Here is a 19,211-nt window from a genome sequence, read left to right on the forward strand (position 1 = left end):
ATGTGTCACTGTTTGTATCTGTGTGTCTGTACATCTATATGTTTGTCAGTGTTTGTATCTGTGTGTCTGTATCTGTATGTGTATCATAATTTGTATCTGTGTATCTGCACGTGTGCCATTATGTGTGTTTGTGTATTCACATGTGTGTACCTGCACTGTAAGGAGCCTGGAACAGAGAAAATGAGGAGATGGGACAGAGAAATGCATATACATTTGAAATAACAGAAACTATAATAATCACAATTATTTCACTAATATAAGAGGTACTATTTTTGGAAATGGGCTGCCAAGTGGTGCTCAAGAGAAAAAAAAGGTTGGGAACCACTGACTTAGAGGAAAGACGAGACGGGGGGATATAATAGAAACATGTAAATACATAACGGAAATCAATACTGCCACAACAAGAGGACATAGTCCTAAATAAGAGGGGGAAAGGTTTAAAAATAATATCAGGAAGTATTACTTTACTTAGAGGGTTGTGGATGCATGGAATATCCTTCCAGCTGAAGTGGTAGAGGTTAACACCGTGGAGGAGTTTAAGCATGTGTGGGATAGGCATAAGGCTTATGAGAGTATTTAGAAAATTGGGCAGACTAGATGGGCTGAATGGTTCTTATCTGCTGTCACATTCTATGTTTCTATGTTTCTACACCCACAGTTATATATATTTATTGTACATTTTATTGCTGCTATATATTGCATTTTATTGCAACAAACTATTGTCAAGTGAGTAACATGTAAGACAACATGTAATTTGTATGACTCTATGACCCTAATGCCATCATTTATACACCCTAATGCACGTGCGAGAACTATGTATGCAAATTCATTTTCCCCGGTGAAATTCACTAGCCTTATTTTTCATGAGGGTGATCACAAGAAATATTTGCAGGGCTTTAGCAAGTGCATTAAAGCAATATTTTGGGTGAATTATAAATAAGGGAAATTCTTTTGCAATAGTTTTCTGAATGGAATAGACACACTGCTTTAATCCCTTATTTACCCATATCATCTACAACCATATCACCAAAAACCAAATCTTCATGCTCAGCAATAAATGAACACTTTGTAATTCAAGAGGCCTTAACGGATCACTCTAGGCACCCAGACCACTTCAGCTTAATGAAGTGGTCTGGGTGCCAGGTCCCTCTAGGATTAACCCTTTTTTTTTTTTATAAACATAGCAGTTTCAGAGAAACTGCTATGTTTATAATAGGGTTAATCCAGCCTCCAAATCCTGTAGTGGCTGTCTTACTGACAGCCGCTAGAGGCGCTTGCGTGATTCTCACTGTGAAAATCACAGTGAGAGCATGCAAGCGTCCATAGGAAAGCATTGTAAACGCTTTCCTATGAGACTGGCTGAAGGCGTGTGCAGCTCTTGCCGCGCATGCGCATTCAGCCGAAAGGGAGGATCGGAGGCGGAGAGGAGAAGGAGAGCTCCACGCCCTGCGCTGGAATAAAGGTAAGTTTTAACCCTTTACTCTCCCCAGAGCCCGGCGGGAGGGGTCCCTGAGGGTGGGGGCACCCTCAGGGCACTATAGTGCCAGGAAAACGAGTATGTTTTCCTGGCACAATAGTGGTCCTTTAAACAGAGCCTTTATTGTATAATGCTAACTCCAATTGTGTGCTGGCAGTTGTAATGCTATCTTGGCTACAAGGGATTTATATATCATCACAATAGCTGAACATGAATATCTAGACAATACTTCATAATAGCTAAATATACATAACATTTGTTTGAAAACGTATTTGGTTGTTACCATTTGATGAAGCAGACTTGCAACAATTAACACAGGCGAATCTCACTTTGCAGTGAGTTGGATGCATTAGGTTGCACTAGTAACTCACAATATATGAGTTTTTTTATTTTTTAACCTTACACTGTATTGCATGCACACTAGTAAAATGATCCATTTCCAAAATTCCAGCAACTTACTTTTCAAAATCTGTCTTTAAGAAATCATTCAAACTAGGTAATTTTCCCATACCAGGTGCAGACTACTTGAAGAGCTCTCTTGCAGTTGCAGTTTGTCATTGTGTCAATGACTCAGAATGCTGTCTGTCGTACTTTAAGACATTAGAAGCATAAGGTGACCATAAGAGGAAACTTAAAGTGAACCTGGCATAGAAAGGCTCTGGCACCCAGTAATATCAGAGGATACCAAGTGTCTGATGTCCTGTCATGTAGATATAGTTAATACCCCTAACAGTAGTTCCCCTCAGAAGTGTGATTGGTTATTAGAGAACATGCTTCCACCCACAACACATCAGGCTAATGTAAAGCAAGAGTGCCCAAAAGGTAGAGCCCCAGCTTCATCATGGAAGCTGTAATTTTAAAACATCTGTTGATCTACCTTTTGGGCACCCCTGGTGTAAAGGATTCTCTCAATAGTTGCATATGAGTCTTATAACACCTGTATGTTTTATACATTTTTAGTTATTATTCTTTTTAGTGTGGCAACCACCACATTACTGGACCCTTGCTCTGCTGAGGGTTTTAATTTTTCTTTTTTTTTTTAGCTATATGTCTCCTGGCTGCCTGCGCTGCTGGCAAGCAAAACAATTCAGATATTCAATAACTTGGTCGTCTCCGGACAGGCTGAAATATGGTAGACATGCATATTCATCTGTATGCGGAAAACCAAAAACCAGGCTTTATAGCTTATAAAAATAAAATAAATATATCTAGATTATGGTATCTGAATGCCCTGGGCAGATTACGTTTGCCAGCTTGGGCTAGGTGAATTCAGAGTTTAGTGAATAACCTCGTTATTGCCCCCAATCTCCTTAATTCAATTAATATCACAATTCACCCAGTCAGAGAGTGATCTGTAATCCTGCCCATTGATTATAAGTCTCTCCTCATAACTTGTAAATTACATCCAATAATTAGCCCTCATATCAAGTCAGCCTATAATAAACACACAATAATTTATACTGTCTGGCCTTCATCTTTAGATATATATATATATATATATATATATATATATATATATATATATATATATAAAATATTAACTCAGGTCACACACACAGTTAATATCTTACAGGCTTTATATATCTTTTATTGTCACATGAACAGAACTCTGACACAAACACCTGCTTTCTTTACTAATGCGTTACACACCTTGCTCTTTTATGTAATCTCAAACATCCTCATTTAAATTTGCTTCACACTCCTCGTGCTTTTATTTTCCACATCTTCCACTAGTCCTCTTCCTCACCCTGAGATTAATTATAAACTCCACACACACCTGTTTTATTATATGTCCTAATTTCTCTCACGACACACTGAACATTCCGTTTTGTATTGTGTTGCGTAATTTTAATCAAACAACTTTCGAGAATATCATAAATATAAGCAATAGCAGGAAAGCATGGGTGGGGTGATTAATTTGTTTTAGCACAGGCTGTTATTGCTTCTAAAAGGTGTAGTGTAAAAAGGTAAACTATGGGGGAAATAATTCCTAGATTTTACTAGTAACATGACGTAAAGTCATGATTTTATTAAAGACACGGAGGCGAGTATTATGCATATCTCTTTCTTTATTTCCTCAGCAGCAAAGATAGAGGAATATAAATATTATCAAAATGAAAGAAAAAACTGTACAGGCATAACGAGTAGCCAATCACATAACAGAGGAAGTAGCTATATAAGTCCTGTGTCTCCCACAATCCCCCTCTTTCTTGCGCAACCGAAGACCAGGTAAGATAAACGATGTCCCACTTGATCCAAACAGGAAACGGGAAACAAAACGAGAACTTCAAGCTAAAAAAGATAGAAAAATATGGTAATTTCCAAACTCAAACTGTAGACTTACCAAACATAAACGTGAGGGATCTACATGAAACATGATTCTGAAATAGAATATATACATGATTAGAAATCAATATAAAACTGTCAAATCATCTAAACATGATAAAAACTACACAGTACAAAAACATGAACTCAATACAGACCCAATTGCCCACGTACTTGTATTGCATCGAAGCATCTCCAATCCCAAATCCACACCGGGAGGGTGGGAGGGAATAATACTCGCCTCCGTGTCTTTAATAAAATCATGACTTTACGTCATGTTACTAGTAAAATCTAGGAATTTTATTAAAGACACGGAGGCTCCTATTATGCAAGTTTAAAGCTGTGCTATCACCTGAGATGCGACGTGTTCAATTGGTCTGAAATAGAAGTCTCTGAAGGTCGACTCTCGGGACCATTCCGCTGCGCGCATGATGTCCTCCAGGCGGCAACCAACTGTGGATGCCTTCGAAGCCATAGCACCCCTTACAGAATGAGGCGTAAAGACAGATGTGTCTATACCCGCTAGGGATAAAAGCCAACGAATCCAACGTGCCAGCGTCGGAGTCGATACTGGGCGATGAGGAGCCTTAAACGAAATGAATAGGGGATGGCGTTCGGATGAGCGCACCGTACGTGTAGCCTCTAGATAGGCCTTCAAACAATCCACCGGGCAGAGCGCCGGACACAACGGGAATCTAGGATATACAAAGGATTTGGACGCCGACTTAGTTCTCCTAGATATGGTGAAAGTAACGCCATCCGGCGTAAACACAAAGGCACCCCAGTCAAGAGCCCTAACATCGGAGACTCTCTTACAAGAGACCAGGCAAAACAGCATAACCATCTTGGAGGATAGTTGTTTAAGAGTCAAGTCCTGGTTAGGGTACCAATCCGACAGGAACCGCAACACAATGTTGACGTCCCAAAATGTCGAAAACCGCGACCTAGGCGGACGGACGAAGCGAATACCCTTGAGAAGACGGCATACAAAAGGATGTTTGCCGATGGGTACACCTTCCAAACCACCATGACCGGCCGATATGGCCGATCGAAAAACATTGATAGTCCTGTACGCCTTGCCTGAGTCGAACAGGGCTGTAAGAAACCCCAGGATCAAATGGAGAGGGGCAGATATGGGATCCACTGCCCGTTCCATGCACCAATCAGACCAAGACTTCCATGCAGCTCGGTAAGCTGATCGTGTGCCCGGAGCCCAGGCGTTATCGAGGAGCAAGAGAGTCGACTGTGGAACGTCAGGGACAAGCCAGCGTCCCCTGAAAGGAACCATGCTACTAGGGGCAACTGGTGCTGGAGCACCAATTCGTGCGAGTTCCCATCCGGATCCAGAAGGAGGTCCTGGAAGTTCGGCAACAGACGAGGGAAGTCTATGGACAACTCCATCAAACGAGGGAACCACGGACGTGATCTCCACAGAGGGGTGATCAGGGTCAGACAACAGTCGTGACGAACCAGCTTCGAGATCGTACGAGCGATCATGTTGAATGGGGGAAAGGCATACAGGTGGCCTGGAGGCCATTCTTGAAGAAAGGCATCCGTCGCCACTGCCGCCGGGTCCGGTCTCCAACTGTAGAACCTCGGCAACTGAGTGTTCAGTCGAGATGCGAACAGGTCCATCTCGAACCAACCCCACAGCCTGTTTAAGCTTTGGAAGACCGAGGCGTGCAAATGCCAGTCTCCCGAGTCTCTCAAATGTCTGGAGTTCCAATCCGCACCTGAATTGTCCAGACCCGGAATATGTTCCGCCGTCACCGAGACGTTGTTTAGGAGGCAGAATTGCCAAAAGTCCTTCGCCAGCAGAGCCAACATTTTGGACTTGGTTCCGCCCAAGTGATTTATGTATTGGACTGCCGATACGTTGTCCAATTTGAGGAGAACACAACAGTTCGCCCTTCCAGGGGTAAGGCTGCGAATCGCAAAGGCCCCCGCCAGAAGTTCTAGGCAGTTGATGTGTAACGACTTCTCTGCGTCGGACCACCTGCCCCCCGTGGAAATGTCGCCACAACGAGCCCCCCAGCCGTGCAAGCTGGCATCTGATTCTATGACCACGTCCGGAACGGAACCGAAAATTGCTTTTCCGTTCCAGGCTTCCATGTGTGCCAACCACCATACCAGCTCGTCTCTGGACTCCTCATCCAGACAAAGTCGGGATTCGTACGATCGACCCGAACGTAGGTGTGACCCCTTGAGCCGTTGGAGAGCCCGGTAATGTAAGGGGCCTGGGAATATCGCCTGAATGGAGGAGGCCAGCAGGCCGATGATCCTCGCCAACTGCCGGACTGACAAGTCCGAAGCGCGAAGAGCTCGACGGAGCTCCTTCTGGATGGCTTTTATCTTGGATTCTGGCAAGTACAGGAACTGCCGCACGGAATCCACCTGGAACCCCAGAAACTCCATAGACTGGGCGGGTGTCAGGACCGACTTGTCCCAGTTTACCAGAAAACCTAGGTTCTGTAAGAGGTTGATCGTCCAGTCTAAATGCAACTTCAGGCATTCCAACGACTGTGACATGATCAGGATGTCGTCCAGGTAAATAATTAGTCGAACCCCTCGGGTACGGAGGAACGACACCACCGGCTTCATAACCTTGGTGAAACACCAAGGAGCCGAGGAGAGGCCGAACGGAAGGCATGTAAAACGCCAACGCCGTCCGTGCCAGGTGAAGTGCAAGTAGTCCCTGGATTCTATCGCTATTGGAACCGTGAAGTACGCATCCTTCAGGTCCAATTTGGCCATCCAATCCGACTGTCTCAGAAGGTCTCTGAGACAATGGATGCCTTCCATCTGGAAATGTTGGTAGCGTAGGAAGGCGTTGAGAGGGCGAAGGTTTATCACTGGGCGGACACCGCCCCCTTTCTTGGGTACAAGGAAGAGATTGCTCGTAAAGCCTGGAGTGGCGAACGGCAATTCTTCGATGGCGCCCTTTGAGAACATCTCCGCGACTTCCGCGGAGATCATCGCGTCCTGCTCCAGTGGGAGGGACAATTCCCTGGGGGTATACGTTTGGACAGGCAGGGAAACAAAATCTAGTTGGTAACCCTTTACGCATTGCAGAACCCAAGCATCTGAGGTAATAACTGCCCACCTTGGGTAAAATAAGGCTAGCCTCCCCGCCACCCGAACCTGATCGAGAAGGGAAGAAGGGGTACTCACCATAAGGGCGTCTGCCCGAAGACCCACCACGGGGGTATCTAGAGCCCCACGATCTCCCTCTAGCCGGGAAGAAAGGAGGCGTTTTCGGGTCCTGGAGCCCTCAAGAGGGGAAAAAGGAACCTCTGTTGGCACGGAATGAGCCTCGGAAAAGTGCTGAAGCCACACTTTTACAGGGTTATTCACTGAAGTGAGAATTCAAAGTAAAGTGAATTTCAAATTTAAGGCATAAATAGCCAAACTGGAAAGGTTCTCCAAGTTTGCTATGCTTTCAGTTTGGCTTTTTTGGCCTTAAAGTTTAAATTCACTTTGATATCCTGACAAGCCTCACTGGGGTTATAACTTTGATGGTTATTCACTAAAATAATATTTTTTGCAATTTAAATCAAAATGGCTTTTTGTAGTTCGGCTATTTTTGAGTTGGTTTTTCCATTCAGGTTTAAGTCGCAAACATTTGGAGTTCAGTGAATAACCCTGCCAGAGTACTCAGTGCACTTTCACAATTATAAATGGTGGCGATAGTCATATCTCTATTCTGAGTTCTCAATTGGCCCTTGAACATTGTACAGAGCTTTCGTGCCCCTTTAAACATGCTATCCACTAAGCTCTACCATCAGAGATAAGGAAAGACATCTATTTCTATCTGGGTTAAAGGGTTACTCCAGATACCATAACCACTACTGCCTGCTGTAGTGGTAAGATGTGAGGAGTATCCTGGCACTCGTTTCATGGTAATGGGGAAAGCCATTCTCCTCCTCTGATGATGCTGAGGCTGTCTACATTCATTGGCTTAGAGCAGGGGTTCCCAACCTAGTCCTCAAGTACCCCTTATCAGTCCAAGATTTAGGGTACTGTTGCGTCTAAATCGTTTTTTTTTTCTCCAAAAACACCTTAGACACAATTGAGTAATCCTTAAATCCTGGACGGGTAGGGGGTACTTGAGGACTGGGTTGGGAACCACTGGCTTAGAGCATCAGCTAACCACGCTCAGCCAATAAAGAATGCAATTCTTTGCATAGAAGTATGACACTAGCCAGTCCAACATTTTTGCTCTGGGCTGGCTGATGATGCGCCACTGATGCTGCCAGAGGTGGAGTTACAAATTGCATAGTAAAGGGGTTTAATTCTGCATGTGCAGGGTTTCAAAGCAAAACTCTGGACTTACAGACTCCAGGCACCATAATCACTTAAAATCACTGCTTGGAGTAAACATTTCAATATCCCTCCAATGACTCATGCCTTGACATTTGCATATGACCTTACATTTCCATGGCTATTTCAGTGATCTTAACAATGCTATTTAAATATAAAGGGAATATGGATAGTATGTGGGTAACTTTTTGGGTTATGCTTATTTATGTATTTATTTATTTATTAAAGAGAGAATTGTTGGGAATTCAAAGTGAATTAAATTCAAAGTTAAATTTAAAGACAAAGTATCTGAGCTGGAAGAACAGCTGACTTGGAGATTTTTAGCAGTTCAGCGTTATATTTGAAATTAAGTTTGAATTCCTGGCAATTGTTACTTCAATGATTAACCCAGTGAGTCCCGGCCTAATTTCTGTGCTTTTTATTTGCTTGTTTATTACACAACCATATTACATTGATCCTGCCCACTCCATGTGTCTCCCATTTAGTGTTAATTAGTTACTAGGGATAAATAATGATACCCTTCTCATTGAAGTTGTTGTTTTTTTAGTTGATGGTAGCATGTTGAAGTGTTAGTGTAGGATTCACCGAATTGCTTGCTTTGATATTGGCAGGTGAGTTTATACTTTGTCATTGCAATGGTTTTAAAACATCTATTTAAATGTACATAGGCATTTGGGATAGACTGTGAAAATGTTCTTGTTTTGATCATAAATTTGGTCTAAGTGCTATTCTCAATGATACTGCCAGCATTTGAGCGCAAAATAACTTTTTTGTATTGCACTGTTCTGCCAGACTCCTCATGTGTCCACTGGTTTTAGTTTGTATGGCTTCATAAGAATACCATGTCTTTAAAGGTGTCCTGTTTGTTTAATTTCTTTCTTTCTGAAAGCAACGTAAGTGGGGTGTGTGGGTTTTTTTTTTTTTTGTTTTTTTTTTGGGACACTAACCACATTTTAATGTATTGGTTTGGTTACATAGGTGATTCATCCCCCCCCCTTTCTCTGGCAATATAACTTGTTACTATTTGAGACTTACATTTGCCAGAGGACATGCCTCCTAAAGACTGTAAGACTGGCAGTTACTAGAGAACTTCAAAAATCAGTGGTCTTCATGTTCTGTATTCTTGCACGTAGCATGTTAACCTGCATTCTTTGGAATGTGTGGGTTTTTTTTTTTTTTTTTTAAATATCTCTGTAAGACATTCTGGATGGGGTTAAGAATATCCCAACATGATTTCAGAAGAGGCAAAGTAACTGTTGCTTGGAGACTGTTTGGGTGTGTATGTTTAATTACAGGTGGCTTCAGTACTGGAATTCTAAGGGGAGAGAGGTGGGGTTTTTTTTGGTTTTTTTTTTTAAGCATATTACTACTTCAATGATGTCATAACAAAATGAGATCCCAGGTGCTGCCTTACCTTCATGGATTAAACTGCCAAAAGTGTGTGGGGAAAAAAAAAAAAAGACTGAACTTTTAATTCAGGCAGTGTCTGATCTGCCTCTCAACATCTGAAGTTGGTCACAATGGTCAGTCCATTCATTAAAGTGACCGACAATTATACATTCTCTATTTCACTCAATTTCTGAATGGGGAGCTAGTGATAGGCTGAGCATCAGCACAATCTGGTCAAGGCTTACTGGTTAATGCCTCAGACTTTCAGTGTAAATGGTAGGACAGAGTGACTGGTAGCCATTTTCCAGAGTTTGAGGTCAAATGGTTAGTTGTCCATTTTAGATAAGTAGAGATGAAAGTGCGTCCACAGTTCATATATGTGAGAATGTGGAACACACCGTGGTCAGGATGGTGGTTCCAGATCCACAGAGGGGGGCTTGTACCCAAAATAAAGTATTTATAAAGCTAGAAAATAATAGAGGCTCAATCCAGAAGGGAGAGACTCAATTCTGGTTTTGAATACCATACATAAGAAAATATATATAATAATAATAACTAGACCATCAGGACTGAACATATAGGGACATAAAAATTGTCCAATTGATATACAATGCAAATACCAACAGGTGCCTCTATACCAAATGAATAAACTTTATTATTGGCACTAAGAAAGGCACTATCAACGTGGAAAAAAATACAATGTATCAAAGTACCTATGAAGGGATAGACTACAGCTTAGGGATATATTCCAGTATTGAAATCCCCAAGACTGAATATGAAAATATATAAAGTAGCCAGTAAAGAGTGCTTAAAGGAAAGGCAATCTAGTAGTCTATCCCTTCATAGGTACTTTGATACATTGTATTTTTTTCCACGTTGATAGTGCCTTTCTTAGTGCCAATAATAAAGTTTTATTCATTTGGTATAGAGGCACCTGTTGGTATTTGCATTGTATATCAATTGGACAATTTTTATGTCCCTATATGTTCAGTGCTGATGGTCTAGTTATTATTGTATATTTTCTCTTATGTATGGTATTCAAAACCAGAATTGAGTTGTCAATTTTAACCTGTTATTGTAAGACTGTGCCTTTGACCTCCTTGTTACATAAAAACGTCATTGTGTTAAAATCGTCATGGAGCTGGCAGTGATTCTTGAACTAGATTACTCTAAACACATTCCTGATTTTGGCTTGGTTGTTTCATAGAGTGTGAATTGTCGGGAATTTGAAGAGCATTTCCTATTGAAAGCAAACTAGCCAAATGCATATCATTATGGCTGCTTGCCTCTAGAATTGTTTTAAATTCCCTTTGAAACCATTCACATGTTGGTGAATAACCTTTCACAAATTTACACACAATAGAGAACCTCAGTGAGCAAACACTATCTTATTTCACTCTTCCTCTTTCATTTGTAGCCCAGGTTGCTACAGTGACCAGCTGTAAACCTAGGTGAGCTTTAAGACAAACAATGACCAATATAAATTGCCAGTCAAAGTACAAACCTGTTGAATAACTGCTAAGAATATTTTTATGATAAAGATCATCGAGAAGGATACTCCTTCGACTGCACAAACTAACGTGTTTTTATTCTTTTCATTAAGTTGAATACCAAGAATGTATGACAATAAGTATCCCCCTGGTGGGAATCCAGACATTACAACCTCACAACCTGGTAAGTACCTGATTTAGATACATTATAAGGTCAAGATTTTTGACATCTGGTATAATTTATGTAAATTATCTTAATTCAGGTCTGTCTAGCTGGAACTTTAATCATTACTACTTAGATGTTGTAACACTGTGCTTGTGGTGTGTGTTTTGTTTTTTTTCTCTCTACATTGTTGCTTTATTGTATGAGTTTGTACATTGGATCATGTAGCTCCTCACAAAGAATCGTATCTACAAACGAAGTTATGTAGAGTGTAAATTTGAAAAGGGGTTATAGATTGTTGGTGTCAAATTGCTCTTGTGTGGCTTACTAACTAATGCAAGAGGCAAATTAATTGTAACAAGTGAGTAGGAATAGAAGGAAGACAGTCCTTTTCCCTTGGCTCAATTTATTTTACTTTTGCAAATGTCCACATAAAGTGCAAACTGAAATTTGTGGAATATCCTTAAACTAGATTGCTGATAAACATTCTAGATTCAAAATTTGCATTTTATTTAACCCCTTAAGGACACGTGACATGTCATGATTACCTCTTTATTCCAGGAGTTTGGTCCTTAAGGGGTTAAACTCCATAGCATCAGGTGTGTGACATGATAAACTGCTAAGCCCATTACAGAAAGACAGTGTAGGAATGTTTTGACTAATGTGCACTAGTTCAATATGATCTTTTTCTATAACGGGATACACTTGAATTTTTAACGCATTATGTTAATATGCACACCCACATTATTATGGATTTTTGGGAGAAGGCTCTTAATTTGGGTGCCAATTATGCAGACATTTAAACTGTGATATGGGGCTGTGCTGCACAATCACTAAGGTTTTTTGGCTGATAAGGCTGTTTTGTGCCTAACTTGTTAGACCTATGGCTTCTTGACTAGGAGTATAATATGTGCACACTAATTTTCTGGGGTCCTCCTTCCCCATATATTATGCACATGGGCATTCTATTACTCATTGAAGATCTCTTTGAATTGTATTTAAATCTCCAGTTTATACAATGATTTTCAGGGTTCTTCACCTGGACTTTAATTTGAAATTCACTGATGGAGTTGCCCAACTAGTGCAGATTAATATTTCATGGGTATTAACATAGTATGTACTTGGAAAGTTGGATTCTGTGTAGTATAGATGGTTTAATCCACAGCACTTGTACTTTTCTGTGAAGGCAAACAACTTTCACTAATGGTGTGGCTGGTTTGGGGGACTTTCTTTCTCTCCATAATAGAGTTCTGTTGTATTGCAAGTCAAGGTACAAGGTAACTTAAATTGGAATGAATCAAAATAATTATATATTCCGTCACTGGCGAAATGTGTTATCATATTAGAGCACCATTATCAATATATATAATTTTTTCATTCAAATTTAAGTTACCTTGTAATTTGACTTGCAACTTTCTGTGTATCAGGGCTATTTATGAAAGTAGAAATTGACTGTACAGCTTAACTTTTAATGGTTTTTGTAGATGGCTATCAGTTGTATGAAGACATGCTTATTGTAGGCATTGCCATACAAACTGGTATCTTGATATTAAAAACAATCCCACTGACTGTCTCACAGTAAGTAATTGACCCACTCACAGTAAAACATGGTCTCTCGTTACATTCATATATTAAAACACATGGTCACTAGAGATGTCCCGAAAGTTCCTGGCGAACATAGCTTGTTCGCGTTCGCACATATGCAATGTTCGGTCCGCCCCTATTCGTCATCATTGAGTAAACTTTGACCCTGTACCTCAGTCAGCAGACACATTCCAGCCAATCAGCAGCAGACCCTCCCACCTCCTGGACAGCATCCATTTTAGATTTATTCGGAAGCTGCATTCTTAGTGAGAGGAGGGACAGTGTAGCTGCTGCTGATTTAAGAGGGAAATCGATAGCTAGGCTAGGGTATTCAGTGTCCACTACAATTCTGAAGGACTCATCTGATCTCTGCTGTAAGGACAGCACCCCAAAAAGCCCTTTTTAGGGCTAGAACATCAGTCTGCTTTTTTCCTGTGTAATCTAATTGCAGTTGCCTGCCAGCGTGTCAGGCTCACAGCATATACTGTGCCCACTTGCCCAGTGCCAACAGGGCATACTGGTGTCACAATAGCTTGCATTTAAAAAAAAAAAAAAAAACTGTTTTTGACTGTAATATAATGGCAGTCAGTTTCCTTCACACGTGTGCGTTTCAGGGACTGCCAGGGCACAGTGTCACACCAGTGCAACTCATCTGGTGTAACATTAGTAACATCTGTAGTGTACATTTGGGAAAAAAAAATAGCCGTTAGTCTGCAAGCGTGTGTGTCAGGCCTACAGCGTCTACTCTGCCAACTTCTGCCAGTGCACAGTGCCACTCATATCTGTTGTCATAGTAGCTTGCACGCATAGTGCCACTAATCGAAAAAAAAATTACAGGCAGAGGCAGGCCACCCCACAGGGGCCGTGGTGGTGGTGGTGCTGTGATTCCCTTTGGCCCTAGAATAATGCCCAGTGTTCAGAGGCCACGTACCCTGAACTCGAAAAGCTAACTTGCACTAACTTATGAACTTGCACCACCTAAATTAAAAAAATATTAGGTTGACAGTGTACATGCACTTATTCCATTGAGGGCTGGAAACTTTAATCTAGCATCTCTAATTTAGCCCAGCAGTTCAGATTAGTTATTTGAGAGTGATTAGCTGACATTCGTTGCCAAGAAGCTGGCCAAGCAGGAACATTTGCTTCTTAAAGGAGGAAATGACTAATGCCAGGTAAACCTTTTGGCAAATTGCCAAATGATAAGAACTTATTTTTGTTTTTTTTTAACTGTACACTCTGAAGGGGAAAACCTCCACTATCAAATGTCAAGTACCCACGCTTTGTGATATGCCCAAACTTAAAAAAAAAAAAAAAAAAGAAGAAAATCCCAGTTGGTGTGCTTGGGCCTAATTTATGTTTCTCACATGGCTTCTCCCATTTTGGCTTTATTTTTGTTAAATCATGACCGTGTAATGTCCTTTGGTTGTCATCTGAGGTTGTATTTACCTAATGAGAAATATTTTTCAGAAATGTAAAATCACAATTTTAAAGAGGGTATACTTTTCCCCATGACTCGATTGATGGAGAGATCTCTATATATCTATCCTGGTGTTTCTCTATCTCAAGATGTTAACTTATTTTATGTATATATTTTTTTTTCTTGAACAGGTGTGGCTGGAGGGAACTATCCTCCTCCACCTGCTTATGGAATGGGACCAACGGCACAACCTCCAGGTAAAGATGATTGCTTAACAACCACTCAGTGGCATAACCTGCACCAAGTCTGTAGGCTAAGTAAACTGTTTGATCTGACAGATCACCCTTACTCTGTCGTAAAAATACTGCTATCCTAACCACACATTCTTTGTACTGGGAGTCATGGGTGCATACGCTCCCCTAGTTCGAGGCTATATGACACTGTCTGTTTGCTTTTATACAATGCATGTGATATATGTATATGCTTGCTTTTGCTATGACCAAGGCCAATATGTGCAGTATCCTCAATACTCTTGACTTTCCTACTTTGTGAAAACATTACTCAAAATAAAGACTAACAATAAAATGCTGCTATAGCATTGAGTCTATATCTCCTCCTATCTCTTAACTATCTTAATATAGCTGACTTCTATAATTGCCAATTACATCTCTAACAAATGGTGCCTAAGAACAGTGCCATTCTATCTTTAGATAACTAGACCATTCGGGTACTGAAAATCGTGTAGGTGGGGACTCCCAAGTTTGGGTGCTATGCTGTAGGGCAAATAAACAATTACAATGTAAAAGCTTCCTTATGAAAAATGCTAACCTAGATTTTTATTTTTTCTCGCTTCTTGAACAGGGGCAGGATGGAGCTATCCTCCTGCCTATGGAGTAGGACTATCGGCTGCATCTCCCCCAGGTGTAAAAAAAGTACCATATTTACAAACCTATTAACAAATCAGTGTGCTTGAGGGCTCTTAAACCTAAATGTGCAAAATAAAATCCTGGTATTTCTTTTGAGAGCGATGCTAAGAATAAGAATATTCCATCAAATAAACTGATTAAACTCTGAAATAAGTATTTTTGTAAAGACCAAATACCCAGTTACAGGTCTCTATGAAGAGTAGACTTGGAGGTAATAAGTGACATAAACAACTAAATAGCAGTCCAATACCCCAGCTGGCTTCTCCTACGGATCCAATCTGTCAAAGTGAACGACTACTATTATTGGCTATAAAGGAAACCTGTGAGTTTGCAGGGCTAACAGGGCATGAACAAAATACAGTCCCACCAATCCCACACATTGTGATGTGCCTCAGACATCTTGGTCCATCATACTTACTGTAGTATACATCTGATCTGTAAAACCAATGATAAAATTGCAATGCATGTGTGAAATTATACAGAGAAAAAATACTAGACTTCTTTTTATTCTATGTTTGTTTTTTTTGTTTTTTGTTTTTTTCACCTTCCAGAAACCCATTTCCATTGATGTATTGCAAACTTACTGGTTTATTTTATGTTGCCTAGTTGTTATGGCTCCAGTGGGACCGACTATCATACTTCAGCAATCCTTTCATGATACGCCTGCATCCACTACATGCCCATCTTGCCGTCAGAATATATTAACAAGGACAGTACACTCGATCGGTCTTCTCGCTTGGCTCCTCTTTGGACTTTTACTCCTTTTTGGGTAAATATCAATCTAAATTTTGTGATCATGGGTCATTATGAAATGTATTCCTTTTTTGGCCTTCCAACAGAGCAAAAGACCAATATCTAAATGCACTGTACTATAAGATCTACTTCTTCATGTTGGCATCACCACAAGGGATGTGTCTAGGGCTGCAAAAATGGAAAACAAGTGACTTCCCAAATGGCAAAGCATTGACCAGTGAAACTGCATGGAATGGTTTTTTTTTTTTTTTTTTTTTTTTTTTTTTTTAACCAGACATCTCCTTTAACCTGTACAAAATTTCCCTGAGGATTCCACTCTGTCCCACTGCCTCTCCACATGACTAAATAGCAGTTCCCATCCTGTTTGGTACAAATTGCATGTGTGCATAATACAATAGATATAGGAATTGGCAAAGTGCCTGATGCCAAACAATAACCGAATGGAGAAAAAGGCTTGTCTACTAAACATGTCCAATTTACATACCTCAAATATAATTGGGCATTATCATAAAGCATATATGGACTGGAAGGAAAATATAAAACCATATATGCCTACTGAACAGGTTCAATTCTGTACAATAACTTGGTAGCTATAAAAATACTGTAATTTACATGGAAATAAAACAATTACTAGATCAAATTCAATATTATAACTTTTTTAATACATGTATATTCATTTTTATAAGTCCATGAGGCTCCAAAGTTTAAATCCAATTTTCTTTTCTGATATTTTATACCTGGAAGGTGGTGGTTTTTATTTTTTTGGCTCTGGGTTTTACGAGTAACTCTTCTACCGCTTAATTTGCCCATGCACATTACAATATGTGGGTCATACCACAAAACCATTACATAAGAGGATAGGGGACAATGTTCCGATCTTGAGAGATTTCACACAACAATGTCTCTGAACATTTTAAAGAGCATCACAATATATGAGGTCTTATTTTTGTTTTTATTCCAAGGAAGAGAACACCTTCCAGGAGAGGTAACTCTGTATTGTATGTAGGAAAAGTGAGATGGGTCCATAGATTTAAAAACATTGGAGCCTTGTTGACTTAATATTGCATCTGATCTATATTTTTATATTTTCATGTACAATAAACTTTTTTTTTTGCACGCAATATACTTTGGACTTAAAGGGACACTCCAGGCACTCAGACCACTTCTGCCCATTGGAGTGGTCTGGGTGCCAACTTCCACTACCCTAACCCTGCAGCTGTAAATATTGCCGTTTTCATAAACTGCAATATTTACCTTGCAGGGTTAACTCCTCCTCTAGAGGGCACTTCCTGCTTCATGGCACAGATTTGTGAGGACCCCAGTGTTGCTGAAATCCCCATAGGGAAGCATCAAAAGCATTTTTTTTCAATGTTTTCCTATGGGGAGGTCTAATGCGCGTGCTTCCTGGAAGCGGTACCTAGTCCTGCCGATTGCAGGACTTCAAACCCAGGAAGGTTATCCAAGGCTTGCAGCAGTATCTTTAACTGAATTCATCTGCAGCTTCTAGTCTCATCACTATTCATTGGAGTGCATACAGTTAGAGAAGACCCCACTGCTGTGTGAGCTCTCTCCCTATTTTCTTCTGTCTTATCAGTACTATTCTACTGGATTCTTTTCATACATGCAAAACTTACTGAAACATCTGGGAACTCTAAGTGGTGTGGGTTTGCACCTTACACTTGGTGCGATTTGCACAAGCATATTTTCTTTGATTTGCAAATAGCACTTTGTATAATTCAGGGTGGCACAATCTGAATCGTGGCTCTAATAGCACAGCATCATTTTTTTTAATTAAATTTATTTCAGGAAACGTTTTAGTTTATAAACTACAGGCCATTATTTAATTAACAATGTGACTTGGAGTAACTTTCATAATCCATCTGAAACACCTAGTCACCAGTACTGTCTACACTAATCACTTATTCATATAATTTTTATTTTTTATTCTAGTTGTTGGCTTGGATGCTGCCTAATCCCTTTCTGTCTCAGTAGCTGTAAGGATGTTGATCACTACTGTCCTAACTGCAATCATCATCTGTACAAGTACAAGCGGATCTGAAGATGTATCTTTGTTTATGTTCATATCTGTAAACACTGTAAATTATGTGTTTTTTGTTTCTCCAAACTTTTGAAGTTGGAGCACTTTCAATACTTTTTTATGCTATTTCAACAAAATCAAGCTTTTAAGCCCACAGTCAAATTGTTAAAGTTGAAAAAATACCTAATAAAATTACTCCTACAATGGCTTGTTTGGTATTTAATTTTTTATTTTCCATTAACTGCTTAAGGACAGTAAATTGTAAAAGTTGTGATCTAAACAAAACCTGGAATTTGCCATGTCCAACCATAATTCACCTTTCGGATTAAGTGCACCTACACTAATTGTATAACTTTGGTTAGGAGAAATGGGGCTTTCATATCATATTTATATAAACAAAAGTTAAAAAAAACTTTGAGAAATCTAAAATTGTACTTTTCAAGTGAGGTGCAGTTGCCAGTTTCTTACAGGACAGGTAACATTAAAACAAATGCATTCCCCTCCTAGCCTTATGAAGAACAACTCCACCCTGAGAGACAGGTCGGGTAGCAGAGCTCTGCCTCTACTTGGTAGAATTGGTGAAGATATTCACTCTTCTGTGTTTTGGATAGATGTGGTGAGGGGCTGTGGCTCCTGGAGGGCTCAGTCTTGATTTTGAAGGGTTGCCTGGCCAGTGCGCTTGTCCTTCAATTATCATAGGATATAAAAACACAACAGGCTCCTGTGTTTCACTCCTTTATCATTCCACCCAATCTGTGATGGAAGAGGTGAATGCATCTGTAAGCACAGCTGGGAGGCTCCAAATGTGGACCACACACTGCAGTGTTGCATTCCACTAAGGCAGGCTTCCCCAAAATCCAGCCCTCCAGATGTTGCTGAACTACAACTCCCATGACTCTCAGCCTATATTTCTTTCATAGAATCAAGGGAGTTGTAGTTCAGCAACATCTGGAGGGCCGGAGTTTGGGGAAGCCTGCACGAAGGGATCAGACTGCTATGCACATAGCTATCTCTGCACCTGGCAACAGCTTGACTCTGGAGCCAAATAGCTGGATATTTTAAACACAGCAGGAATGATCTGGCCACCGGGCGGGTTTCAGATTAGTTACCAGTGGGCTCTCACCAGCCCTCCAGCACACCAGAGGCTTATTAAGGCGAGCCAAGTAACTCATCTTTAGTTTCTTTTAAAGTTCATTTGGATATGTCTGTCAGGTGCAATCCACATTAGCCTGTCTTCTGACGTTTTTGTTTTTTTTCCAACACACAGAGGCAAATAGGCAACCAATTCCTTTATAGCTTTGTTGGTCATATAGAAGGCACAAGCACATT

The 19,211-nt window shown here is 40.5% G+C and overlaps 1 protein-coding gene across 3 annotated transcripts in view; it reads left to right on the forward strand.

The window, feature by feature from the left end:
* LOC134570785 (LITAF domain-containing protein-like) overlaps positions 1-18,081 on the forward strand; it is a 37,741-nt gene extending 19,660 nt beyond the window's left edge. Inside the window, exons 1-6 of one of the 3 annotated variants that reach the window (XM_063428757.1) lie at positions 8,658-8,733; positions 11,115-11,185; positions 14,357-14,422; positions 15,027-15,086; positions 15,698-15,860; positions 17,795-18,081. In XM_063428757.1, coding sequence (XP_063284827.1) covers positions 11,128-11,185; positions 14,357-14,422; positions 15,027-15,086; positions 15,698-15,860; positions 17,795-17,903 — 456 coding nt within the window. In that variant the 5' untranslated portion in view covers positions 8,658-8,733; positions 11,115-11,127 and the 3' untranslated portion in view covers positions 17,904-18,081. Of the gene's footprint in view, positions 1-8,657; positions 8,734-11,114; positions 11,186-14,356; positions 14,423-15,026; positions 15,087-15,697; positions 15,861-17,794 lie in introns of those variants that run through there. The other 2 variants (XM_063428756.1, XM_063428758.1) reach the window with 2 other exon arrangements.
* The last annotated feature ends 1,130 nt before the right edge of the window (positions 18,082-19,211 follow it).

Source organism: Pelobates fuscus, chromosome 8 (assembly GCF_036172605.1).
Source record: "Pelobates fuscus isolate aPelFus1 chromosome 8, aPelFus1.pri, whole genome shotgun sequence".
Lineage (NCBI taxonomy): Eukaryota > Metazoa > Chordata > Amphibia > Anura > Pelobatidae > Pelobates > Pelobates fuscus.